General features: G+C 47.3%; 1 protein-coding gene across 4 annotated transcripts in view; it reads left to right on the top strand.

The window, feature by feature from the left end:
- Kyat1 (kynurenine aminotransferase 1) overlaps nucleotides 1–10138 on the top strand; it is a 30730-nt gene that overhangs the window by 11469 nt on the left and 9123 nt on the right. For all 4 annotated transcript variants that reach the window (XM_010627335.2, XM_010627334.3, XM_010627333.2 and 1 more), the window contains exon 2: nucleotides 8318–8376. In XM_010627335.2, the coding sequence (XP_010625637.1) occupies nucleotides 8324–8376 (53 nt within the window). In that variant the 5' untranslated portion in view covers nucleotides 8318–8323. The remainder of the gene's footprint in view (nucleotides 1–8317; nucleotides 8377–10138) is intronic.

Raw genomic sequence — 10138 nt, 5'->3', positions numbered from 1 at the left:
CTCAGAATGGTTTTTGACAGGAAAGGGAGTAAGGCAGAGTTGTTGAAATCTGGGGTCACAGTCCAATCGAGTATGCAACCACAATCCTTCAACTTCTTTGTTTAATAAGTCCATTTGTTGCTGAAATATAGCCAAACCAGTTCCAATGAATCCTTGTTCTGGACAATAAAGTCTCCGTTTGTGCACCAAGACACATCCTGGAGTTCTTTCTGCTGTTTCAATGTTTGGGTCCCAATCCAGTCTCCAGATTCAAGCTATTCAGGGATAGTAGCAGATCTATAAATATACCTGTAACCATAAGTAGGTGGAGCAGAAGAGAAGGGAGAATACCTGGACTAAAAGGTTATTCTCATAAACAATATGCTGGAAAACCTGCATGGTCAAACAATAGGAGTACATTTTGTATGCCAAAAAAGTAGCAATAATTATTATAATTATATGAATTCTTATATCCTGTAATGTGGCTTTGTATCAACAGGATCTTTTTTTTTTTTTAAACAGAAAATAACCATCAGAAACATATTACAATAACATTTCTACAATTCAGAGCTTTGATAACCAACAAAATATTCCCAACATATTTAACAAGATATATCTTTTTATAAGGCTATAAAAAATTATTTTGGTGGCTCCCATTAGTGAACAAAGATCAGAATAAATTTTCTGAGCAGCTGCTTCTTTATCAACAGGAGCATATCCAAACTTAAAGATTTATATTTACTTATATTTAAAAAAAATTTGATCCTATAAAGCCAGGTTATAGAAATCAACAATCTATATTTGACATCATTTTGATCAAGAACATACAAACATCTTTGAACATTTAGGACAAACATAACACTTAAGACAGACAAACATAAGACAATTTTAACGAGTGCACTCAGATGGTCTTTGGCCAATTGAACTATAAAATCTTTTTGTTATGACTAGTCAGAATTTTTGCAGATCAAAATTAACAGAGATCTCTTGTAGAATTAGGGTTAAAGGAATGAAAGCTCTTCTTGACTGTAAATGTAAACCTTTTTATATGATTTCCATATATCTTCTCTATATACTTAGGCCTTCTGGTCTTGTATATCTTTCTTTACCTGTTTTATTTTTTTTTTATTTTTATTTTTTTTACAAGATGCAAAAGCATAACTCTTAGTCATAGCTTTCCTAATATTTTTTCTGTCTCATTTACTATTAACCTTCTATTTGTGGATGTAAAAAATAATCACTTACTATGATAGGCAAAGTATGAAAAAGCACATAAGATGGAAAAGCAGGAAGAATTAGCTCTTAGGAGGAGCCTTCACAATGTTTATCTTTAAGGGATTAACAGAGTCTGTAATAACATCCCACGAAATAACACCGGGAAATTGTCTTTGGTCCTTTTCACGGCTTGCATTAATCTGTTTGATAAAATGCTCCGGGATCCACCATGGTTGATCAGCATTCTGTGGAAAAACACAAGCAAAAACCCCTTCCCCAAAGAACTGTGCGGCAGACCGCAGTCCAATCACTTGGTGTTTCGCCAGGATCCAGTAATGGAGTCCAGGATAGCACAAGTGAAAGGAGCTGCAGTGCCATACTGATTTACAGCAGTTTTTAATTCTTTTACCAATTTGAATTCAAGAGGGCGATGTTCTCTAATCGGCCCTTGGGGTCCCTCTACCTGAATGACGGGGAATAGTCTAAAGATTTCCTCCCCTTGTGCTGCGGCGCGTTTAAGAGCCTCTTGTAAAGGAGATGCTATGCCTTGAGACCCTTCAGATGTTATGGGGTCTTTACCATTGGTCTCATTGGTAGGCCTGGCCTCTGAGGCATGAAGAGACGCAAGTCTGCTCGAGAGGCATGAAATCTGCTGCCTCAGCTGAAGTTCCTCACTGAGCTCCTGATTAATAGTGCGCAGTTGAGCCAGGTTTGTAAGTGAAAGGGGACATTCTCCAGATTCAGGGGGCTCTGAAGTCTGAGAGCGCTCCTCTCTAACTTGTTCTAACCCTACATGCGCCTTCTCTAAGGCTTCCAAGATTTCCTTTTCGGTTGGGGTCCTGAGAGCTGCATTTAACAAAGCCCAATAAAAAGGAGCACCTTCTGGAAAACGATTAGGCTCGGCCAGAAGGGCTTCATCCAACTGGTTTCCGACTGTCTCCCATACTTCAGTATTTATTTCTGCCTTATCACATAGCCATGGACAAACTGTGTCCAGAATCTTAACAAAGGCCTCTAATCTTGCCCTCTCAACTGTTACTCCTTGTGCCTTCAGTAGGCTCTGAATTGAATTTGCTAGATAACTTTTGGATTCTGATTGTCCCATTTTTTCTTTCTTTTTTTTTCTTCCCTAATGGACCTGACACTCTCTACCTTCTCTCACTTTTTTCTCTTTACCTTTTTATTTTTTTTATTTTTTATTTTATTTTATTTTTTTTCTTTTTATTACCTTCGACCTGGGTCCGGAGTTCATGAAGTGAACGGTAGACTTACTGCATGGATCAGGCGCAGCGGTCAGTCCTCCGGAGCACCGTCACTACCTTCGACCTGGGTCCGGGATTGCATATCCTCATCCTTTCAGGTCCCTGTTCGGGCGCCACTTGTCGCGAGCCGCGATGTCAGGATCCCGCCAGCAGGTCCTAAACCTGAAAGGATGAGGACAGAGAGACGGGAGGCACCTTTCTTCTTATGTTGCTTGCTTTATTACAGAACCTCTTCCTTTTATACTCTCCAGCTGCATGGGAGCGAGGGCTACACGGGAGCGAGAGTACCGCCCACACATTCCAGAGGGAATCAATAACAACCATTATGGGTTACATCTGCTACTAGCTGAACTCGCCCATGGCTATGGGCGAGAGCACATCTGTGCCAGCGAGGTGACTCAAAGTTCAATCATGGCTAGGCCTGTGTCAAGGCTCACCATAATGGCTCGCCATACCGGAGATCCTGGACCAGTCGATAGCCATCAGAATTCAGTTTCTTTACAGGAAATAGAGGGGTATTCCAGGCAGATTGGCATAGCCTAAATATTCCTTGTTTTAGCAGGTTCCTAATATAGGGCTTAATTCCCTCTCAGGCAGCCAGCGGCATGGGGTACTGGCGGACGCAGACAGGTTCAGCACCTGGTTTAACTTCAGTGAACACTGGTGCCCGGTGCTTAGTCAATCTGACCCCTCCTGTTTCTGCCCATGCTTGAGGAAACACTTTTAGCATAAAGTTTGCTCACTCTTGTCTGATATCTTAGGAGGGGGGTCTTGAAGCAGTCTATATTTGTCCTCAAGCCCAATTGTTAAGATGTGAATTGGATTTCCTTCCTTATCTGTTACTTGGGCCTCATCCGGCTTGAAATGGTTTTGAACTCCCAATTTAGTTAACAAATCTCTCCCCAGTAGCGGGTGGGGGCAATTCGGAATCACCATAAAGGAATGTTGCACTTTCCCATTGCTCAGATTTATTGTCCTTTGGGTGGTCCATTTATATGTCTTTATGCCTGTCACCCCATGTACCCAAGAGGTTTTCTTTGATATTTTTCCTAAGGGGTTTAGTAGCACTGAATGTTCGGCTCCTGAGTCTACCATGAATTCAGTCGGTTTCCCCTCCACTCTGAGAGTTACCCTAGGCTCAGGGAGGGGTTCTGAGCCCCGTCTCCCCAGTCACTCTCGTTCCCACCTGGACTCAGGACGGGGACTGCTTTCCTTGGGCACCTCTTAGGACAGTTTCTGGCCCAATGGCCCTTTTCTTTACAGTAAGCACATTGGTCTTTGTCTAAGTCTCTTTTCTTGGTTGTTGAGAATTGTCTTTATCCTGACCTTCTGCTAATTTTTTTAGCTTTTCTTTTCTCTGCCTAGGTTCTCCTACAGTAGCCACTGCTAACACACGTGCCAGTCTGCGGTTTTGGCAGTCTTCGGATGGTTCTCTATTATTATAGACTCTTTCTGCTATTACTACTAGATCTTGCACACTCTTTTCCCCTAGCCTTTCTATTCTTTGAAGTTTTCTTTTGATGTCCGGTGCAGCCTGGTTTATGAAAGCCATAACTATTGCTGCCCTAGATTCAGGGGCCTCTGGATCCATGGGTGTAAATCTATGCAAGGCCTCTTGAATTCTTTCTAGGAAAGCTGATGGGCTCTCTTCTTTACCTTGTTGTACACTGCCTACCTTAGATAAATTAGTAGGCCTCTTGGCAGCCGCACAGAGACCCCCCAATAGAGTCTGGCAGTAGACCCGGAGCCGCTTCTTACTTTTGCCATGTTGTAATCCCAATCAGGCCTGGATAAGGGAAAATCTTGGTTAATAAAGTCAGGATTAATGGTGGGTTCCCCATCATCTCCAGGCACCAGTTTTCTGGATTCCATCAGGATTTTCTCTCTCTCTCTGCTGTGGTAAAGAGCACACAAAGCAGCTGCTGACAATCATCCCCTGTAGGCTTATGAGTGAAAAACACAGTTTCTATTAGTTCAACTAGATCTTTAGGGTTGTCAGAAAATTTAGCATGTTGTGTGCACCAGTTGTAAAGATCACTGGTGGCGAAGGGCCAGTAATGCATATCCTGATTACCATCAGCGTCCGCTGCGACTCTCAGCAGGGCCAGGCGGGGAGGCAGCCCGCCTCTGGTGTTCTGTGCAGGTCCCCCTGAGGGGGGTAGATCCACAATAACAGCTTGAGCGTCCTCCTTGGAAACAGCATTCGGGTCAGGGTTTGGATTAGGGTTAGGGTGAGGAGCAGGAGGAGCATAGTAAGGAGGGGGAGGAGGGAAAATTAGTTCCAGGTCTGTTTCTCCCTGTAAAGGCAAAGGAGGGTAAATAGGGGCAGTTGGTTTGGTAGTTGGTGCTCTCAGTGGCTTTTTTCCAGCCTTTGAGACAAGTATGTGGGCTGTCCTCGGAGGGGAATGCAGAAATGACCACAGCCATGGAGGTGGATTCAAGACCAAGTCCTCCGAAACAACAATGTAAGGAACTTGGTCCAGGTGGCTCTGAAAAACAATCTTTTTAACTTTTTGCACGGTCTCCAAATCTAGAGTTCCCCCTAATGGCCAACCCGCACCAAAACCTGGCCATTCAGAATCACTTAATGTCTGATAGTTTCCTTTCTTAATTTCCACTGATAGATCATGTGCCCTAGCTTTCACATCTTTAAAATGTTCAATTATCAAGGAAAGGGGCATAGTCAGGGACTGTCCCATTTTATTAACGTCCATCACAATCAACACAAACAAAAATAAGGAGACACACAATCACAAAGGACACCAAAAGACACTAAATGGATCCAAAACAAAACCAAGGCGGTGGTGTATGTGCCGGCATGGGAGTGACCCACTTCAGATTCAGGAGCAGAAAACCTGCTGCTCTCGGGTTCAGGACTTTGCTCAGATTCAGGAGCGGGAGTATTCCTCCCCACTCAGTTTCAGGAGCGAAGTCAAATTCAGAAGGATCAGAAACGTCTTTCAGGACCCCATATAGGCACATCTGCCCATGACCCTCAGCCAGCTCAGAAAAGGCCCACGGGTTTCAGATATCAGAACATCAACAAAATGAAACAAAAAGAAAAAGACACTCACATGTGCACATTCTGCAGGCCGATCTCCTCTGGAGGGAGTCCTTGGGTGTTTGGGGATCCCGGACGAGCCCCCAAATGTTGTACCCAGATCGCAAAGTCCCCAAAGACCACCAAGGAGTCAAGTCCGATGCAATTACATGAGGAGTTTATTGCAAGCTCGAGCCTGGACCTCCAGTGTCACCGACACAGCTGCTACAAACTGGAAGCCCCTACCCACTTATTTAGTCTAATTTTATAGGGTTATGGTGGCTTGAAATTCACTCTATCCTATTGGCTTCTTTTCTAATATTCTAAATGTATTGGATGTTGCCGGGGCTCTTGCAAAAGAGGGAAGATTACCTTAGGCTGGGGAGGGGCTAGTTCAAGGAGAGGTCAGTGCTCTGAGGAATGTGGTGTGCTTCTCTTATTTATATAGAATCTCCTGTTGTTCTTCTTTGAGGTTGGAGTGGCTTTTCTCCCATCTGCCTGTCTCTGCCCTTATTGCAACCAAACAAACTAAGCAAATTCCTGCTGCTTGGGTTCATCGGGGATCAGGCCTGACACCAGATGGCTTTCTAGATTAAAATGGAGTTACTTTGGCTAAGTGTGTGTGGGGGGTCTTGAAACCAGACTTTTATGGTCGTACAAGCCAAAACCCCGGGCCCTCATGTTTGTGTTTCCAGAATATGATGTTGGGTTGATGCCTCTGTGATGCTAGCAGCTGTCAGCGATCCTCATCTGAGTCATTTTGTTTTTCATTGGAAGGGATATGAAAAGATCACTCCAGTTACAGAGAAATCTGTGTGTGTGTGTGTGTGTGTGTGTGTGTGTGTGTGTGTGTGTGTGTGCAGGGTTGTGATGACTTTGTGGAACACTTGCGCATTTGCCAGGTGCCTGGTGCACAGTGACACACTGTTGTTGCTGTTAGAACTCTGTGTGGGGGACCCAAGTCCTGAGCTTATAGCCATTTTCTGGCCCAGGCTGTCTCTTCCTCCTCCTCTGGGCCTGGAGGGGAAGTCAGCAGTGCCCAGGATCTGAGGGACATGTTCTGGAATGCAGCAGCCATCTGTGTGCCCCTGGTGGGGCTCCTCCAAGGAAGGAAGGCTGGCACCCCACTCATGCGGTGCTTGCACCAGACTGTAAGTGCCTGATCCCAGCACTGTGCCTCCTGCATGGTCTGGGGCTCCTGGGTCTGGCTTGGTCCTGGCTTTGGAGCTATGCATGAGCCTCCTCCTATAGGAAGTCTTCCCTGACTGCAGCCTTCCAGTTGCTCTGCCTGGCCCTTGCTTCTCTAATCTGGAACTTGTATCTCTGCACTGAGTCAGCGAGGGCACTGCTGCTGCCTCCCTGTCATCCCTGAGGTACAGCCCAGCAGCCCCTCTGCAGTAGATGCTCCCCCACTTTGCTTACACAATAACCCAAGGACAAGCACTGTCTCCTCATTATCTAAGCACTGGACGCCACTCCTGAAGGTCAGGATGTCGCACACCCTGTGTTCCCGGCAGCCCCGTCTCCATCGACTCCCAGACCCCACCAACTCCACTCACTTCAGTGGTTCTCCCTGTCTGAGCTCTGCACCCTCCTCGCCTCCCTCTGATTCCCTCTTCCCGACCTCCGCCTCCATCCACAACCACCTGCTGTCGAGACCTCCTCAAGTTAGTCTCCTCACTGAAGCGTGCTGGTTTGGATGGGGTGCGTCAGTCCATCCAGATGCTACTGATTTTAAGACTGGCTGCGCCTCGGGGTTTAGCCAGAGGAAGTGCCAGTCAGGCTGGATCACAAGACACTTGAATTCTGAAAAAATGCAACGTGAAACAACATGTCAAATCCAAATAACATGGTCCTCCTACAAAAACACCAGGAGGGCCGGGGATTTAGCTCAGTGGTTCTGCCACCTGCCTTACAAGCCCAAGGACTGGAGTTTGATCCCCAGTACAAAAACAAAAAACAAAAAACACTGGGAAACATAAAAGCAGACACAGGAAACAAAATCACCTTTATAATCCCAACCCCCAGAAGGGAGCTTTGCAGACATTTTGATAAATTTTTTTTTTTTTTTTGTACCGAGGATCGAACTCAATGCCAAGAATGAGAGCCCTTGCTCTTCTACCCATGAGCCACCTGGCCTTGGCCAGCCCTGGGGAGCAACAGACCCAGAGGTCGTGCTGTTGTCAAGCTGAGGGGAGACTGAGGCCAGGAGGAGCCCAGTCCCTGGCCAAGATCGCCTGGCCAAGGCAGGCTGATTGCCTGCTGCCTGTCAGGCCCTGTGGGAGAGCCGGCCCGGAAGGGCCTCTGGGAAGGGAGTGGTGGGCTGGAGCCAAGTCCCCCGAGCCCCCCAGGCCTGTGAGTGCGTCCTCTCAGTGAGTACGCAGCCTGGGGTCACAGGCCTGTGTCTCACTGTGTTTTCTTGGGTGTCACTACATCCCTCCGCCCCAAACCCCTCAATTTTCTCATCTGTAAAACAGATGACCTAGGCCCAGCTAGGTCATTCTGAAGTTAAATGACAGGCCTGAAGAGGTCCCCTGTTAGTGACCTCCACCCCCCTTGCTTCCCCCTCACCTTTCGTGGGAACCCTCCATATCTAGGCCTGGAGACTCCACCCACAGGTGAGAAGTAGGGCTTAGGCTGGGCGGAGCCTTCCGGTGAGGGGCCAGGCCAGAAAAGCAGGCTGTGGCCTCCCACCCGCCTGCTGGGATCTCCCCTCCTCTCTCTTCCCTGAAGTAGCAGGGTGTGGCTGTGTCCTGAAGGCAGCTCTCTGGCACCAGCAGTCACCCCAGCCAACTCTGACCTTCATTCGCTCTGCCCCCAGCTCACCATGGCCAGACGCCTGCAGGCCCGCAGACTGGAGGGCACGGAGCACAACCCCTGGTGAGTGATGGGCCTGGAGGGGCGTGGGTGTTCCTCCAGGCTTGGGCCAACTGGGACTCTGGTGTCCAGGAGAGGGAAGACCTCAGGGTGCGGGCTTGGTCTCCAGTCTGAGCTTTTCATCTGCTTGGTCATGGGACAAACTGTTGTTCCGAGCCTCAGCGCCTGGCTCTCCTTGGAGATGCTTAGAAACCCCTGAAGGAGTTGGCAGGAAGGAGGCATGGCTGGTTGCACTAGCCTTTGGCCTGGGCCCCTGGGGCCACACCAGACCCTGTGCCTCAGTGGGTTCCAGGCACCTGTGGTTTAGCTGGCTACAGATCAAAAATATATTTTAATGGCTGGGGATTTAGCTCAGTGGCTCTGCCACCTGCCTCGCAAGCACAAGGACCTGAGTTCGATCCCCGGTACAAAAAAATCACCTCTATACTCAACGTATACAAGCCTGTTTTCTTCTTGTCATTATTTTGTAAACAACATTGCCTCTCAATATGTTAGGTGTCAGGAGTAATCTAGAGGTGATCTAAAGTATCATGTAGGAGGCTGGGCATGGTGGCCCACACCTGTCATCCCAGCACAGGAGGCTGAGGCAGGAGGATCACCTCGAGTTTGAGGCCAGCCTGGGCTACATAGTGAGCTCAAGGCCAGCCTGAACTACATAGCGAGACCCTGTCTCAAAAAACAAAAATTAATTAAAAATTTTTAAAAGAATAAAACGGAAGATATGGAAACTGCTGAGGATCTGGCTCAGCAGCAGAACACTTGCTGAGCAGGTGAGGCCCTAGGTTCATGCCTCAGTACCACAATTTATTTATTTATTTGATTTTTTTTTTTTTTGGCACCAGGGATCAAACTCAGGCCCTGGTACTTGCGAGGCAGGTGGTGGAACCACTGAGCCAAATCCCCAGCCCCTCAGTACCACAATTTTTTAAAAAAATTTGGGGCTTGTATCTTTACAAAAACATGGGACCTGTGGAGTGTGGTAGTGCATAAATGCAATCTGTATAAGTTGGGAAGCTGAGGCGAGAGGATCTCCAGTTGGAAGCCAGCCTGGGAAATTTAATGAGACCTTGTCTCATAAAAGTGCTGGCGGGGCGCGGGGGGATTTAGCTCAGTGATTCTGCCGCCTGCCTTGCAAGTGCAAGGACCCGACTTAGATCCCTGGTACCAAAAAATTAAAATAAAAAATAAAAGTGCTGGGGATACAGGTAGGTCAGTGGCAAAGCTCTTGCCCAGCATACACAAAGCCCAGGGTTCAATCCCCCACAGTACCAAAAAGAGAAAACAAGTAGGACTGGTTTTTCCTTCACAGTGGCTTCTTTATAGCATCTTGTGTTTTACAATGAACTTGTACCGCTGCCTGCTGTCTCCTTGGATGCTGCACCCACTGCTGGGAACGGGGAGCCAGGCCCACAGGGTCCCTGTTAGGCTTACGGCTGAACCCCACATCACTGTCCCCCACTTCAGATCCAGATGCATACACAAGCTGTGCTTCGTGGCTGTGAGGCCGGCAGATGGGATTATAATGGGGCATGGGGTCCACGTGAGGTCATTTAGGGGGCCCTTTTGCAGATTCTGTCCATTAGTTGATCAAACATCCTGTTCTTTTGGTTCTTTTTTGGTTTTTGAGATCTGGTCTTGCTATGTAGTCCAGGCCGGCCTCCAATTCTTGGCAATCCTCCTGCCTCAGCCTTCTGAGTGCTGGGATGACAGGCGTGCGCCACCACACCCAGTACAACATCATGTTCTCTTTTTTTTTTTTTTTTTT

The sequence above is a fragment of the Fukomys damarensis genome, unplaced genomic scaffold, assembly GCF_012274545.1.
Source record: "Fukomys damarensis isolate Sample0158 unplaced genomic scaffold, DMR_v1.0_HiC HiC_scaffold_36, whole genome shotgun sequence".
Lineage (NCBI taxonomy): Eukaryota > Metazoa > Chordata > Mammalia > Rodentia > Bathyergidae > Fukomys > Fukomys damarensis.
The sequence above is the reverse complement of the archived record's forward strand: the minus strand, read 5'-3'. Positions and strand labels throughout refer to the sequence as shown.